This window comes from Peromyscus maniculatus, chromosome X (assembly GCF_049852395.1).
Source record: "Peromyscus maniculatus bairdii isolate BWxNUB_F1_BW_parent chromosome X, HU_Pman_BW_mat_3.1, whole genome shotgun sequence".
In the NCBI taxonomy this organism is placed as follows: Eukaryota; Metazoa; Chordata; class Mammalia; order Rodentia; family Cricetidae; genus Peromyscus; species Peromyscus maniculatus.
In genome coordinates, this window is record NC_134875.1 from 85,133,330 (window position 1) to 85,150,668 (window position 17,339).

General features: G+C 45.4%; 1 protein-coding gene across 4 annotated transcripts in view; it reads right to left on the reverse strand.

The window, feature by feature from the left end:
• Nucleotides 1-2,979: 2,979 nt before the first annotated feature.
• The window catches only part of Kif4a (kinesin family member 4A), a 117,585-nt gene continuing 103,225 nt past the window's right edge, over nt 2,980-17,339 (reverse strand). Inside the window, exons 24-31 of one of the 4 annotated variants that reach the window (XM_042269054.2) lie at nt 16,156-16,326; nt 15,582-15,689; nt 14,269-14,346; nt 13,628-13,726; nt 12,967-13,143; nt 6,140-6,256; nt 4,020-4,142; nt 2,980-3,794 (exon numbers count right to left, since the gene is read on the reverse strand). In XM_042269054.2, the coding sequence (XP_042124988.1) occupies nt 3,600-3,794; nt 4,020-4,142; nt 6,140-6,256; nt 12,967-13,143; nt 13,628-13,726; nt 14,269-14,346; nt 15,582-15,689; nt 16,156-16,326 (1,068 nt within the window). In that variant the 3' untranslated portion in view covers nt 2,980-3,599. The remainder of the gene's footprint in view (nt 3,795-4,019; nt 4,143-6,139; nt 6,257-12,966; nt 13,144-13,627; nt 13,727-14,268; nt 14,347-15,581; nt 15,690-16,155; nt 16,327-17,339) is intronic. The other 3 variants (XM_076562399.1, XM_042269055.2, XM_076562400.1) reach the window with 3 other exon arrangements.

The window sequence follows — 17,339 nt, forward strand, 5'->3', positions numbered from 1 at the left end:
AGCCCCTGGATAATCAATCTCTGTCTCTCTTTCTCTCTCTCCAGTAACTGTTCTGTACAAAGGGACTGGGCCCCCTTGTTCACGCTGGAGCGTCTTAAGAGGTGCACAGTGGCAGGGCTCCTGCAAGGAGGAAAGGGGTGTCTGTTCTTAAAACTGCCCCCTTACTCAAAGTTCCCCTTGGGAAAGGAGGGTCTGTCTAGGGAGTGGAGGGGTGGGGCCTGGAGAAGGAGGAAATCTTGACCTTGTGGGTCCCTTTCCAGACTGTAGTCAACCCAAAGCGAGGCCCCTGCTTCTTCCCATCTCGGAACTGGGCTACCGTAGCCTGTCCTGAGCACCATTATATACCCCTGTACCCCAGATTTCCAGAGTCCTACCTCCCTCCAGAGCTGCCTGGAAGATGGGACCAAGACCTGGCCAGTCTGAAAGACCCGGAGCAAGGAATTTGAGAGGGGTGCTGCCTGACCCCCTGGACTCCATCCCTGGCGGCTTGAGCAGGTCCTCGCTTCCCGGCTCCCACCGGTTGCCACACCCAGCCTTCCCGGGCCCTTCACACCTTGTACTCAGGGAGTGCGCAGCTCTGCTTCCCAGCTCCTCTCCGAGTAGTCTGCCTCCTCCCTCTGGCAGTCCCTGGCTCAGCCTACTGATCAAACAGGTGTCACTGTTGCCACCTACAGGAAGAAGTGTGGGTCCTCTCGGCAGGCCTGAAGAAGCTCTGTGGCCGGAGCCCAGCCAGATGGGTGCGAGGGAGCGGGAAAGGAGGTCGGCTCTTTGCTCGCCGCCGGAGCTGGCGGCCAGGGGGCTTGGTGTGAGGAATTCCTTTGTGCAGTCTTTCCCATTCCTCTGTCCCTCCTCCTGCTTCCCTCCCAGTCACTGCCAGAGGGCTTTGTCCTGGTTCTAGGAGGCGAGGGCTGAGGGCAAAGCACAGGCGGGAGGGGAGCTGGGGGAGGTGACCACGCAACTTCGCTACTTGGCAGTGAGGAGAAGGGGCCCTGCCAGTCCCCTGGAAACTCTTGAGCATATGAGGAAGTCTCAAGCTTCCTAGGAGTACAACTTCCAATCATTAGCTTCCCTTTCCTCTTGGCTATTTGCACTTCTGCGAGGTCCAGCTGTGAGATGCTCTTAAAGTGACCTTATGAACTCTGGGCAACAAGTGGCCCTATTTCTGGACTAGGGGGTCCCTGTGGATGTATTCAACAGGCCTCACTCCACTGCACATGAGATGCTCATTCAGGGCATCAGTCTTGCTGCCTTGTTTACCTGAACACTGAATCATTTCAAGAATCGCTTCAGGAGTGTGTATACGGGGACACCAGGCTTTTGGAAGATGAACATGTACAAAAGAAACAGTTACTCCGCCATCAACAGGAGGTGGCCTAGCAAGTTGTGGTCAGCTTAGCATCAAGCAGAGCTGCCTGTGAGCTTGGAGGGGCTGACGGACAGCTCTTGCATTGTGGCCGATGCAGTGGCTTGGGGGTCTGGGCATTAGCACTATCGGGGGTGTTGTTGGGAAAGGATGAGTTGTGACAGATAAGCTGGCTTCCCCTCCCCCACCCCCCACTCAATTTCAACCAGCGAGGGAGACAGGCTCTCTTCTGCCAGGAGCTGCTCCCCTCCCTCTCGGCTTTCCCATTGTATCCACAGGCTCTAGTTGGCAATGACAGAGATTCCCTAATTCTCTCAGAATTAAAATGCAAAGAGAGGCAAGGCTGCTTGCTGGCAGGAAGCCAGGGAGGGCCAGCGGGTCACCTAGTCCTCCACCGGGAGTCGTTCTTGGCAGGTTGCTTTTCAATTTCCTTTCTTTGCTTGGGTTGTGTTGGATTCTAGAGTCTTGCCTTTCTTGTATGTGGGGATGGTTTGTGCGCTTTTTAGGAGTGGAGGGGGAGGGTGGGAGCAGACCAGGATTCAATATGCATTGATATGAGTCTCAAGGCTTGCAAACTCCCAAAAGGCTTCAAATCTAGCCTGTATGTGGTACTGCAAGGCTGCACCCCCCCCCCCAAGCTTTTAATTGGAGATGAGAAATCTGGTGTATGGTAAAAAGTAAGCCTTGTCCCTCCTCTCCCTTTTCAAGGGAGAAAGCAAGGGGCCGGTAGTTTTGTTCTGTAACTGAAAAGCAGCGTGGTGCCACACTCACTAATCAGATTGCAGGGCATGAGGAAGAATCATATAGTAAATGTACATTAGGTCCTGTTCCTCACGAATATTGTAACTCTATGTAACTACTTCTCTGTACCTCGTTACTAGTGTGTTAGCTCTTCAGTGTTCCCTCAAAGGCCCATATGTTCAAGGTTTGCTCCCTGGCTTGTGGTACCATTTGGGAGGTTGTGGAAACAGTAAGAGGTAGCTTCTTGGGCAGTGTTTTTAGTATACTTGAGGAGGAGGTATGCTCCTGAAGAGGTGATGGGACGCAGATCCGTCCACTCTATTCTCCACTCTGGCCACGAGCAGCTTTGTACCATAGTGTATGTCTGTCATGATCTGATGTGGGCTACTAACCATGGCCTAGGATCTCCGAAACTATGAGCTAAAACAAACCCATTCTCAGGCATTTGGTATCGTATGGTAAAGCTGCCATTCTAGTTTCTTATCTGTAAAGTACAGGCTCCTATCGACCTTGGGCTTATTTATTTTTTTTTGGTGAGAAGCAAATACAAATATGGCAGGAACGGGGTGGTGGTGGTGGTGCGTGTGCTGGGGATGCTCACTAAATGTGGGGACACTGGCTTCACCAGTGTCATTCCCACTTCCTAGAGCAGCATAGCAGCAGAGCCGAGACACCGTGTTCTGCACCAGTCTCCAGGAGAGGGGACGAAACTGGGTCAGGGTGTGGCTCAGCGACAGAATGTTTGCCCGTGTCAATCCCCATCCCTGTAAACAAAACACCAAACAAACAGAAAACTAGGCAGCCTTCCCCGAAAAAGGAAGTATTTTGGATTTTGGGGGAAATTGTAATAGATCTCCTTAATAGTTTTCCAAGGGTGCTGAGGAAAACACGTTGGAATTTTATTTCTTCTTCTAGCAAAGGATCTTGTCTAAAAAGTAGACGAGCTAAGGTTTATTTATTTTCTTAACATTTAAACATGTTTCATTCACTTCACTAACATGACAGACAGTTGAAGGTTCTGTTAAAATCCAGAGTTGGAATGGAGCAGGGGAACGCCCAGCCCCGTTCCCGAGGTGCGGTGAGGGAGGTGAGCCAGGTTTCCATCCTGTACAAGGCTCCTCCGTTAAGCTGACATGAGCATGAGAGGAACATCTTGGCCTTAGCTCCGTGAGGAGACAACCCAACTGCTCACAAGGAAAGAGCTAGATTGTGCTGGGGCCTGGGGCCTTACGCGTCTTCAGGAAGGTCAGTTGGTTCTCTCCAGGAGATGGCTCAGCACCTTCTGGAGAAGAAAAGTAGTTGTTTGGGGCTGGAGGGCTTAGTCTGTAAAGGCCAACGTTCAGCAAAGGTCCTTTTCCTCTCAGTGACACTTTCTCCTTTTCTCAATAGCAAGACCTAAAAGCTACACAAGTCATCAGCGCCCTCTTCCCCTCTGAGCTGCATCCTGAGAATGTGTCCAGGAGAGACAGAAGAGAGAGAGACGATGACCATGAGCTCAGTGGGACTCTTCTTGAATAGGAGAGCAGCCAGAGAAGAAGCTGGTATTGCTGGCCAGAGCTCGCTTCTTCTTCTTCCCTGTGGCCTTATTTTCTTGGGATTCTGAAGTTTTCGGTTCTGGGGGCTCAGTGAAAGGAACAGGAGCAGGCCTCCTCACGAGCACCTGATCTGCATCACACATCTCTTTTAAGATCTAGGAAAGAAGACAGAGACAGAAATAAATAGATGGGCCCAGCTGAGCCAGGACAAAGGCTCAGAGTAATCCTAGGCATCCCCTACAAATGCTCTCTATTAGATAAAGCAGTCCAGCCAGTGTCCAGCAATTAGATTCTATCTCTCCCCACAACTCTACCCTACAGGCTTCTATCACTGCTAACGAAGAGAAGGATGCCAGTATAGTTTTTCATGTCTTTCACACCTTGCTACTGGGAGTTGTACAGACAGGGTGGAAGAAGCTTAATCCTGAGGTCACCTCTGTGGGATCTTCCAGTTTGAAGGAGTTTTCAGAATCCTGAGTTCGCTCAATAGCATCTAAGTTGTCCTGAAATCAAGCAGATAGGCTTATTATAATTTATCTCTCCGAGTCACAAAACAGGGAGGTCCCAGCTCTGAGGACCTGATCAGCCAATTACTCAAAGCAAACCTAAGGGAGCTACTGTTTGGAGAAGCCATAGGGTTTAACATGTCCTGTCCCCCAAAGGAATGAATTTGTGTGTAGGAGGTTTGCACACTTACAAAAGAGTGTATAGTATAAGACTCCTTACAGAGAGAAACCCTGACTCAAAAAACAACAACAACAAAAAACCCCAAAACCAAAAAGAAACCAAAAAACAAAACAACAACAAAAAAACACCTTCAACTTAAGGCAAATTTTAGGCCGGGCAGTGGTGGTGCACACCTTTAATCCCAGCACTTGGGAGGCAGAGGCAGGCAGATCTCTGTGAGTTCGAGGCCAGCCCCATCTACAGAGCGAGTTCCAGGACAGCTAGAGCTGTTACACAGAGAAACCCTATCTCAAAAAACAAACAAACAAACAAACAAACAAAAAACAACAACAAAAAGAGGTAGACTCCAAGGACCTCTATATGTCTGGAATGAGACAAATGATGAAGGAAACTTTAAAATTCAGCCAAACTGGGTGTGGTGGTATACACCTGTAATCCCAGAATTTGGGAGGCTGTGGCAGAGGGATGACAGATTTGATCCAACTTGGGGTATTTAGCAAGACCTAGTCTCACAGAAGAGAAACAATAAAAGAAACAAGATGAGGCTAAGCTTGGTTATTTCTTTGATTACAGTTCTTCTACCTCGAACCTGCAATGGCACCCCTAGGAGGCTATCTGCATTAGTATTGACTTCAGATAAGGAAATAAAATCCAAAGGACAGAAGTCCCTTAGGCCACAAGGGGACCCTGCATAGGACTGGGTTTAAAACTGGAGCTGTTCATTGTAGAAACAGGAAGCCTGAGGATTCATGTTAGTCTCCAGGACCAGCTGTGAATCGGGCAAGTTAGCTCAGTTTGCCTCTGGACTTCAGTTTCCTCTTCTGTAAAATGGGAACCTTGGCTCAAATGCATGCTGCTTTTCTTCAACTGGACTTCTGAGGGTAGGCCCAATATGAAAGCAAGTGAAGAGCAAACTGTTTTGATGGAAATGGAATTCTAAAGGTTTCGGGCAGAGACCCTTTCATGCAGCAGCTTCGGGGTTCTAGAACCCTAAGTGAAAAATCATGAGAACAGGGAACCCTTATAGGCCTCCATTATGCCTCTGAGTGACCTATACATAGCCTGACCTATACATAACTTCCTCCTTTAGTCCTCTGATGCTTACTAAGCTTAGAAGTCTTTGAGATAAAAGGCCCCAGCTCAAACTATTCCTGTGCAAATGTTCAGGAAATGCATAAGGAATGTCCGTTACAGTACCCTTGTACGAGTCTCGTACTGTGCACCAAGAACTGTGGCAAAGATTTCTTGACATGGGCACAAGCAGGTATAAGGCAAGGAAAGGGGACTGGACCTGCGTGTTGCTGCTCTTTTCAGGGCACATTTTGTTTCCCGAGTTTGCTCCTCCCAGGAGCAACATAAAGACAGCTACAGTTTAACTAACTTGGGTCTTTTCCTAGAGCCATGGCATGCTTGGTTCCCATAGCGTCTACTAACTATTGTCTCAAGATGCCAGAAAGATTAACTTCTTTCTGGAAGCTGTCATCTCAGTGCCTGGCTGTCACAGTTCCAGCTAAGCCTCTGGACTAGTTTGATCCTGTGCCTCTATCTACCTGTAAGTTCTTGCTTTCCTGTTCCTTGTTCTGTTTCAGAAATCACAGAGTTTCTCAGACAAGGCTGGGGGTGGGGCTGGGGCTGGGGGTGGGGGTGGGGACTGCATACCTGAGGAGTGAAATATGCCTCTTGCTGGGTACAGAGGAAGAAGTGTAGGGATCCCGGGGTAGGGATTGCAGGGTTCAGGGTGTAAGGAGAAAAAGGACAGGCACTCTGGAGGTCTGAAGGGAAGGATGGTGAGAGGCCGCAAGACTGATCTCACCTGGCTCTGCTGTCGGTTTCGACACTTTGTGGGGTCACAGCTGCAGGCCACATTGCAGTCTGCCCTTTGCTTTCTGCATCCACATTGCTTGTTCCCACACCAGCCTTTGCAGGAGCACTGCAGAACAAGTTTGGGAAAAGACTCATCACAGAAAGGATTACATTCTAAAGGCCCTTTCCTTCCTCTGCAGGTCTTTTCAGAAACCTAGGAAAGGGCCACCATCTAGGAAAGCAGTCTTCGCCAATCCGTCCTGTCCTTAACCATGATCACCAGGAACCACCACAGGTTAACTAAGAGCAGGTCACAGCAAACAACTAAGTGCTCTATTTTGGGCAGTACAGCTGAAGATAGATAAGAGGGCTGTCCTAACACCCTCACCTGACAAGTACTGGGTAAACACTAGTCACAATTTCATGGGCAGAGCCCTGCAGGCTGCATGATAGGCCAGTTAGGCTTATTTAAGGGCTGAGTCAAGTTGTTCTGCCTTTTTTGATCTACCTAACTGTGTTTTCTTTCCATGCACATTTCGACATTTTGTCAAGTGCCAGCTGGGGCTTTGTCTTGAGCACTAACTCACCTTCAATATCACTAAAGGTAGGAAATAAAATCATTTATACTTGAAACTGCAGTTTTCACAGTACACACACACACAGAGTACACACACACACACACACACACACACACACACACACACACACACACACACACACACACACACACACACACTCATAGCCAGTTTACAAGGTAGACTTGTTTATCGGCTCTAACAATGGCAGAAAGCTGGAAGGATGATTAATAGGTAAGATAACAAAAATTGCAATCTAAAAATATTTTGACAGGCTAAAATTATAGGCTGAAAGTAGAAAGAAAAGATACAATAGGAATAAATTCAAGTTCAGCATCTCGGTTCTTCCAAATCAGCTGTGTAAGTACAATAATGGAGATTTAGCTTTAGAGTAGTCCATGTAGCGGATCAAGGCAGCCCAAACCTTTCATCTCAGCATTGGAGGCAGGCAACCCAATTTACATGGAGGAGAATTCGAGGCCAGCCAGGGCTACACAGTGAGACCCTTTCAGAAAACCAAGACAACCCCCCAAATCCTCCAAATAAAATGAATCCAATCGTCTGGTGCTTAACAAGGCTTGACATCACAGCCGTCAGCAGTTTTCTCCCTCCCCACCCTGGGGCACATCTGTGGACTCATCCTGGGTTTTATTATAAACTCAAATTCAAGATCTTAAGCACTTTTCATGTAAGAACTGTCATCATTGTTCTGTAGCTATATAGGAAACCCACAATAGTATCCTTTTTTCTGATCAGGAGGACAATGTGTATCATTATATAAAATCTTAAAGCCCAAGGCATGATTTCAATAGCTGTATACACTATTCCATCATGTAGACATGTCAATTAATTGAACCAGTCCCGTAATGTTAGATAGTGAGATAGTTCTGAAAGAAAATATTTGCTATTAGAAATCATGTTGCAGTGGAAATCCTTGAACACGAACGGAATCTAAACCCCTCATAGAGAGAGACAAGGCCCTCGGAATCTGGCCTGACTCTACCTGCTTTACCTTTCCCACTTCTCGGCACACGGTAGTCACTCAGGGATGGAAAGCCCATCCCTGCCCTGAGGTCTTTCCATTTGCTCTTCCCTTTTCTCCTCTCCTTCACTCTCCTTCTGTCCCTTTCTTTTTTGTGACTTAGGCCTTCACTACATAGCCCAGGTTGGTCTTGAACTTGTGATTCTCCTGCCTTGGCCTCTAGAGTGCCAGGATTACAGGTATGTACCACCATGCCTAGGGCCCCTCCTTTTGTTTCGAGCTCATCCCTTCCCCATCATCTCTGTGACTTCACTGTTCTTTTTATGAACTTTCCTGTTCTTTTGTCCCTGTCAGCATTTCTCTATTTTATCACATGGGATAATACAAATGATATCTGAAGGGCTATCATGAGTGACCAGATTTTTTCATAGCCACGACCCAGTGAAATGATTTATAGAATAGCACACTTCACACACACAAGGAACACTTTCTAAAACCCAATAGCACCCAACAGCTGGCTGCCTTTGAGCCCATGGATCATGCTTTTGCTGGTCTTCACGCAAGCAGAGACTAGAGACAGGCACTGGTATTGGTGATGGTAGAGCTGACCGACCGCTCAGGAACACTTGACAGGTGCAACCACATGAATGTCATGTATATAAGCTATACCTTATCTTATTGTCTCCCATCCCAGGATGTAGAGCAGAATGCCAGAGGGCTTTTTGTTTTGTTTTGTTTTGTTTTTTTGAGACAGGGTTTCTCTGTGTAGCTTTGCGCCTTTCCTGGAACTCACTTGGTAGCCCAGGCTGGCCTCGAACTCACAGAGATCCGCCTGGCTCTGCCTCCCGAGTGCTGGGATTAAAGGCGTGCGCCACCACCACCCGGCCTCAGAGAAGGGCTTTGACACAACTATATCCAAACTGCTGGCAACCCACCAGCATATCTCGAGAAAGAGCACAGATGGGAAGACTCACAGGTTTGCTGGTTCTCAGCTCTTACTTACTATATATGAGAAATCTCTGCAGGGGCTAGAGAGGGGTGGCTCAGTAGTTAAGAGTGCTTGCTGCTTTCCCAGAGGACCTGAGTTCAGTTCCCAGCACCCACATTAGGTAGTTTACTTGAATCACTTGTAATTCCAGCTCCAAGGGATTCAATGTGCTTGAGAACCTGCACACATGTGGCATTCACCCGCACAGACCCACATGTATACATTAGAAAAAAAAAATCTCCACGGAAGTGTTCTAAAGCTTTAAGTCCTGCCTCAGATCAACTCAATCAGAACATCTAGAGGTAGAGTCCCAGGTTCTATTTTAAAGAGCTCCCTTGAGAAAAACTAAGGTTGAGAATACTGTTTTGTAGTCTGTAATTCTAGTACTAAGTTCAGTGTGTCTCAGAAGAGTAAGATCTGGTCAAATTTTAAACTCAAAGAGTAAAAAATACCAGAGCAGGACTTAGAAGCATGGGTTTTACTCCTAAGTTTAACACTTGGCATGACCATGGAAAAGTCACTTCCAAGTTCAGCTCTACTCTTTCATCAGCAAAGTAGAGACAAGAGTACCTGTTCCCTTTGGGGCATATGTGGTAGCACACCCCTGTACTGGGAGGATCCTCCCAGGCAGGAGGATACTGATTTTCAGGCCAGCCTGAGCCATATAAGGAGTTCAAGGCCAAACTAGTTTCACTAAGATCTTGTCTCAGAAAACAGCCAAACAAGTATGTGCTCCCTGCACAGGTGACAAATGCAAAATATTTAGATGGGGGTGTAGCTCAGTGGCGGAGCATTTAAAGATGCTGTCAGTGCTTTAATAAAATATATAAACAATGACTTAATTCCTCACAAGGTGCTTTTATATGTAGTCTTTTTTTTTTTTTTTTTTTTTTTCTCGAGACACGGTTTCTCTGTGTAGCTTTGCGCCTTTTCTGGATCTCACTCTGTAGCCCAGGCTGGCCTCAAACTCACAGAGATCTGCCTGGCTCTGCCTCCCGAGTGCTGGGATTAAAGGTGTGCGCCACCACCGCCCGGCTTATATATAGTCTTTTAAGCTCTAATATACAATGTAACATCATATTAAGGTAGTATTGTTAAATAAAACTTTGACTAGTCGTCCTTGGACTCAAGACATCAGCACTGGAGTAATCTACTCTGGTTTAATCTCTTGGTTGTACACGTAAGGTACAGGGAGAGTAAGTGTCTGCTCAAGGTTGCTCAATGAACTGTTGATACATTCCAGACTAGAACTCACGCCCACTGACCTTTTGAGCTGTTAACTCTGTCTACTATGGCATGTGACCTATCATTTAGCATCACCTCAGCGAGGAAGACATTCATTCTGGAAAAGCCATCCTTTTGTGCCTGCTACAGTATCCTTTTTAGTAAGCACAAGAAGGTGCCATCTTCAGCTGGGTTGAAGCAACAATAATAACCATGGCCTTCGTGTACAGCTAATGTGTCTTCTAAGCAGTCTGACCAAGAGTGGACAGAGCATCTACATATTTTGAGGTTGTTAAATAGGAGAGTCAACTTGATCTTTTTACAAGTCCATGCATAGTCACTTATCAAATTATAAAGAATCACTTCACAGTTTTTTAGAAATAGAATATCATTCATAGTAGGTAGTATTTAATTACAGTATTTGCTATGCTTCAGTACTTTCCTTTTAAGCAACAATGTTGAGATATTAAGCTTTCCTAAGAACAAGTGTAGCCATAATTTTTTCATGCCTGCAAACTCCTTTCCAAAGGTTCTAGGCCCTTTATCCCTTTGTTTCTGTGTATGCTTCCGAACTCTGGAACTTAAGTGGCCATTTAGTCAACATTCAATCATAATAGTATAAATGTTGGTGGAGGAGATAAACCAAAGACAGACATTGTGGGTAGGGAGATGGTTTTGTAGTTATGAGCATTTGTTGCTGTGGTGATATATTATTTGTAATCTAGGAAATAAAGCTTGCTTGAAGATCAGAGGGCAGAGCCAGCCACAGAGTTAGCCATAGAGGCCAGGCAGTGGTGGCACACTCCTTTAATCCTAGCACTTGGGAGGCAGAGGCAGAGGCAGAGATCGATCTAGATTTCTGTGAGTTCAAGGCCACACTGGGCTACATGAGATTAATCCAGTCTAAAAGAGAAACAGAGCTAGGCAGTGGTGGTACACACCTTTAATTCCAGCGCTTGGGATCACATACCTTTAATTCCAGCACTAGGAGGGTTGAGACAGGAAGTAATATGGCTGGGCAGAGAAAGGAATATAAGGTGGGAGGAGATGGGAACTCTGGCTCTTTCAGGCTGAGGAGTTGGTGAAATAAGTAGCTTATTTGTGGTAGCTGTGGAATGTTGACAGTGGTAGCTGTGGCTTGCTCTGCTTCTCGGATCTTTCAGCTTTCACCCTGATATCTGGCTCCCAGTTTTTATTAAAACCAACTGGGATTCGTGCAACATGTTGCCTTTGCAGAGGACCTGGATTTGATTCCCAGCGCCCAAATGGTGGCTCACAACCATCTGTAACTCCAGTTCTGGGAGATTTGATGTCCTCATCTGACCTTTGCAGGCACCAGGCATGCATGTGATGCACATACATATATGCAAGGCAAAACACTACACATAAATACATCTAAAGTGACAAAAAAGACAGCCATGTCCTGCTTCATTTTGTCGAAGTGTCCCAACACTCTGCTTCAAGTCCTTGCACTCTATTCTTTGTTGTGCCGGAAGTGTCCCTCTTGTCCTCAACACTGTCTTTGCCTTTCTAGCTATCCTGCAGCAACAGTCACCACCTTCAATGTCATCTCCTTAATCTGGACCTCTTCCGATTGGTTCTGAAAACCCAAACCCTTCCAATTATTCTTCCTGAGATGAACGCACTGAAGTTCTAGATAGGCTTCTTTCTATTCCTTTGTCTTGATTCTTCCATTAAGTTATAAGGTCTCCAGGGGCACAGCATGCTGCATTCTTGATGATGCTACCTGACTAACAACACCACCATCCTGCTGTTTGTTTCTTTTTTTAAATACTTTATTTAAATTTATCTTATGTTGCATTGGTGTGAAGGAGTCAGGTCCCCTGGAACTGGAGGTACAGACAGTTGTGAGCTGCCATGTGGATGCTGGGAATGGAACCCAGGTCCTCTGCAAGAGCAGCCAGTGCTCTTAACCACTGAGCCATCTCTCCAGCCCCTGGGCTATTTGTGTCTTATGGTCTGCTTCACTTTAGCATTTGGCTTTACAAACCTGGCCCAATCAAGTGTGCTTCAAGGAAGCCAGTAAGTTAAATTTGGAGCCATTCTCTAAGAAAGTGGTTACAGAGCACAGGTGGACTAGTGAGGAAGCCCAGTATTTTGGAAATGAATGTTGCAGTATAAAACAGCTGTATTAGTAATTATGGAGGACTAGCACTGTGGCAGTAATAAAGTGCACCTTAAAGTCAGAAGGCTTTTAGCTGGGCATGGCATTGCAAGCCCACCTGTAATTTCAGCACTCAGAAGGTAGAGGTAGGAGGACTAGGTGTTGAACATCATCCTAGGTTATAATAGTGAGTTCAAGCCTAGCCTGGGATTATATAAGGCACCATCTCCAAAACAAAACAAAACAACAACACCCCCAAAATCAGATTATTCCTAATTAGCCTTGACTTGGCATGTTTGTTGTTAATTATTATCTTTTTCTATGATTCCATTTGCTCCTTAGTCTACTAAGAAAAAGAAAAACACCATAACAGGTAAGGAAGATAAAGTATGCACTCAGCTTCTAGTCCAAGGTTTTGTTTTGTTTTTAACTGATGTGACCACCATAATATGGTGGAAACAAACTGGATCTGGGAGTCTAAACACTAAATTTCAAGTACTGACTATCACTTGTTTTGGTGACCATGGGACAATTCACTTTCGTCTTATGGGTCTGAAGCCTATCTGAAAGATGCAAACAATAAATACCTCTCTGGATTTTTTAAAATAATTATTAAAAGATGATGTATGAGAATGGTTGGTTAAACTCTAAAAACCATGCTACACAACATGGACTGGGATGATCACTTGGGAATCAGCTTCAGTGAAATGGTACAGAACACTAGCTATTCAGATCACCTCGATTCTGAAAAGACAGCCAACTTGAATGCTCAGGTGTCCCCGTTGCCCTCAGTCCATACAGAGGTAGTCCAACAAGTCTCCCTAGAGCTGAGGCCCCTGAAGGCGCTCCAAGGAGTTCAGATGCTGGGCAGGGACCAATTTGAGATTCAGAAGCTAGCCCACCGGAGTTAATTCTAATGAGTGGAATTAGAGTTGGCTCATACCCCTTGGATGTTCTTCTTGGACACCTTGACTAGTTTTGTTGGTATCCACTCCTCATCAGCATAATCATCACTGTCTTCATTCTCCTGTTCGGTCATAGAATGCTCTGAATAATACTGTAGATCTTCGATGTCCAAGCTTTCCTCTGGGCATTTCTCTTTAGTTCGACAAGGTTTGGGCTAAAAAAAAAAAAAAAAAAAAAAATCGAGGCAGTTAATAAGGTTTTTGAAAATCACATATGACATGCTATCATCTCAGTAACTATTGCCAGCAGTATTTACAGAGATTTCAGACTTCTCAAATATATTCTGTTTGGTTTTGCCAATCACAAAAATTCTGCTTTAGCCTTTGGCCTTGCAGAGTCTTTGAAGAGCTAGAAACTGGAGGCCGACAATCTGAGGGAGGAAGAGAGGACTCATGGTTTAATAAGATAAGCATCTCTGGATGGACAGCTGAACATTGCTCCTTTTCAGCTGTGTTACATAATAACTGCATGATCAACCACAATTAGCCTTCTGAGGAAGCTGAATGCCTATTTTCCTTAGGATTGTATTCTAGTTTTATTGGGACTCCTTACTCTTATAGCCATTTACAAAGACAGGTTTAGCACACTCACTCAAACTTGGGCTATGTAAAGGTATCATAGACAACTGAACAGTTTACCTTAGGTGGAATATATTCAAAGGAAGAGTCTGGAGACTGAAGGATATTTTTCATAAGATGGGGTTTCTGTTTGCTGGCTACTTGGAGGAGGGTCAGTTTCTATTTGAACAGGAGAGACAAAGTATATAATATTAGGGCAGATTTTGGGGGCATTCATGGCTAAACCAAAGATTCCAGACCTAGACTATGTTCCTTGTATATCACAATAAAGCAAAGCCGGGTGACAGTAGGGTAGTTGGAGGACTCTCACTTTCTAAAATCACTATTAGATTAAGGAGCAGTATATTTTATTTTTTGTTTTTATTTCCGTTTGAGTTTTAGAGACAAGGTCTCACTATGTATCCTTGGTTGGCTAAGAGCTTACTATGTAGACCAGGTTGACTTCAAACTCACAGAGATCCGCCTGCCTCTTCCTCCTGAGTGCTGGGATTAAAGGGGTGCGCCACCATGCCAGGCAAAAACTTGGGTTTCTAACACTTTGAAATGCATATGAATGACTGAATCACATGAAAACTCGATGGAGACCTCACAAAATCGGGCTAAATAGTCATCAAAACAGAGGACTGTTTCCAAGGGCTAGCTAGCCTCAGTGGCAGCAAGGGTCTCCTGAGGCTTATGAAGCGGGTGGAAAGTCATCTTACCTGCTTGATGGCATTGTTTTCTTGGAGAAGCTGCTGATTTTGCTCACACATTTCTTGCATCTTCTTAAGCTCTTCATCCTATAGCATAATTATACGCGGGGTTATCTGGGGTCCTATCTATGAGTTACCAAACAACTCAGATGCCAACACTGCTTTCAAGTGGCTGGAAGATGATGGCTTGTACACAGCAAGCAGGCGCACAGAAAAATGCCTCATTTCTTCTTTCTAGGTACCCTGAATGCCTTATATTTCAGTATTCCCCAGTATCCCTGAAGATACTTGCAGGAAGTAATCTCTATCCTTCCCATCCTCATAGCCTTTGCACATCAGCATGCTGGTTCAGAAATCCACACAGCATCAGCTCTTCCCTGAAATCTGCAGGGGATTCTGTGTACCCTTCTCACATGGACTAGCTAGTCTGAATGCTACTCGGACAAGCCTGGTTGAACTTGCTGGCACTGACGACAACTGAATTCATATAACCACTTTAACTTGTCTGGTTACGTCTTAAGGTGTGAAGTGCTAAGGCAACCCTGGACTGACAGTGCAGGAATAAGATTCTAAGTTGGACTAAAATAGTGCTCCATAAAGGGTGTGGTGTTCCCAGACTTCGAAAGAATTTTAGACCCAGGGCATTTTACTAACATGTCAGGTCTCGGCTCAGAACAAGCTTGGAGAGATACATTTGAATGCCCTCAGGATTTTTTCAATGTATTTGTATTATTTTTAAGTGCATATGAATGCAGGTGCCTGCACATGCTGGAGGCCAGGCATGGGCTTCCTCCTGGAGCTAGAGGTACGTGCAGTAGTGAGCTGCCCAGCATGTGTGCTGAGAACTCAATCCTCCGCAAGAGTACTAACTGCTCTTAAGTGCTACATTACCAAGATTTGAAGTAAATACTAGATGTTCCTCAGCCCTGGAGCTTAGGGTTAAGGCAAAAGAATCAGGAGGCCCAAGTCTGACATGGAACCTTCTGTGTCAGTACTGAAAATTAGGTTTTTTTTTTTGTTTTTTGCTTGAGACAGGGTTTGTTTGTGTAGCCTTGGCTGTCGTGGAACTCGCTCTGTAGACCAGGCTGGCCTCGAACTCACAGAGATCCACCTGCCTCTGCCTCCTGAGTGCTGTATTAAAGGCGTGTGCCACCGCCTGGCCCGAAAATTAGGCTATTCTTAGAGTAGCTACACTGATTTCCCCTAACCAGATCCAACAGGGCCTCAAAGGAGTAAAGGCTCTGGTTTGTCAGTAGCTAATTACTTTCTGCTGCAAGTCCACGGCTCCAATGAGCTAGGATTCTCCATCATGTTTTGCATACCTGACATTTGAGTGTGCTCAGCAGCTGCTGTTCCTTTCCATTAGCTGATTCCTCCCTCTGCTTCTCTGTCATCTGGAATTGTTGCAGCTGGCTGAGAAGGTACAGCACCTAAGGACAGACACAACCGCTGGCTGATAGCAAAGGAGTAAGGGAGAAAGGCTGTTCTCCAGTTCAAGCAAAGATCCACCTAACTTTTGTGAGTTAAAGGTAAAGAACGTCTTTTCTTCTCATGGTTCAAAACCATAAGCCTCGCACGTGACCTTGGGATTGGAGCCAGGGGCTAAGAGCCACTTAGACAAGTCACTTGTTTCAGGTTACTTATTTACAAAATGTGAAAAAGACCACAGAGCCTTTTGAAGGACGCTTCATGTGCCATTACTGTTTGGTTACTTATTTATTTTTTTAGATGGTGATAGATAGGGTCTCAATGTAGTCCAGAGGCTTTGAACTTGAGATGATTCTTCTGCTATGGCCTCAGGCACCCCGTCAGGCATATGCTCCTCCTTTTCCAAACCGAACAAGTCAAGGCAGGGAGCGCCCGGCCTCCCCAGCTTCTCGTCTTGCTAAGACTCACCTTTTCTTGGTGCTGTTGCTCTTCCTTGACCAGCTCAGCTTTGAGCTCTGCCTCTATCTCAGTGAAATGGCTTCGCTCCTCCAACAGCATCTTCTGCATGTCAACACAGCTGGCCTTGCTCTGCTTCAGGCTGCTTTCAAGCTTGCTCACCTGGATTTTGGAGGAGACCAGCTGAAAGGATAAGAAGAAGTCATTTTGCTTGAAGACTGATCTATCTTCTCCCATTCACTGAACAAGAAAAGGTCAGCTTTCTTGCAATGGTTTGAGGAAAGTTCTTCCAAGAAAGCCTAAATCCATTCTCCTCGGCCCCATGTCAGATGGATCCTAAGACTGAACTGAACTCCTACTACCGGCTTTAAAAATTTTACTTTGGATGTGTACGGGTGTTTTGCCTGTATGTGTGTCTGCACACTATGTACATGCCAGGTTCCTGTAGAGGCCTGAAGAGGGAGTGTCTGCTCTCCTGGAACCAGAGTTACAGATGGTTATGAGCTACCACACGGGTGCTAGGAATTGAACCTGGGCACTCTGGAAAAGCAGCCAGTGCTCTTGGGTCACTGAATCATCTCTCCAGCCCTTTAAAAGCACTGTTTTATTACTCCTAGGCCATACGTCAATATTGATGCAGAGACAGGTAGTATCTTAGGGGTAGAAGCCACCACTGAAGTCATTCATCTGTTGCTTGCTCTGCATCAAGGCAAGAATAACCCTAAAATGGACAATATCTGACAATTCCAAAACTCTGAAACTTTAAGCAGATCTTAAAGCTTAAAAGGGGACTCACAGGAGTGAGCTTATAGCCAATTCTCTCTCAGAATCTCTGTTCACATGTTAGAACTTGTAGACCTGACTGCTGAAACTGTAGATCTTTCTAGATAAATCTCTTAGGCAAGACTGGTATGCTGTACTGACCTACTTTTGTTTTCAACTACTGGCCCAGATAGTGAGCATCATAAATACCAGTATTCCTAAGATTAGTCAGGTTTCCTTAGTAGAAGAAATCTGTTAGCCCAAGACAAAAATGTACGAAGCATAACTAATGCTCAACTTCTGGATTCAGAAACTATGCTTGTCTTGAGTTGTCAATTTTGATTTTCTTCTGACAGTTGATGATGAAGTTGTACATTTTAGATCAGTGAAGAGGGCTTTTTCTTACAATGAATCTGTATATGTCAAAATGATTA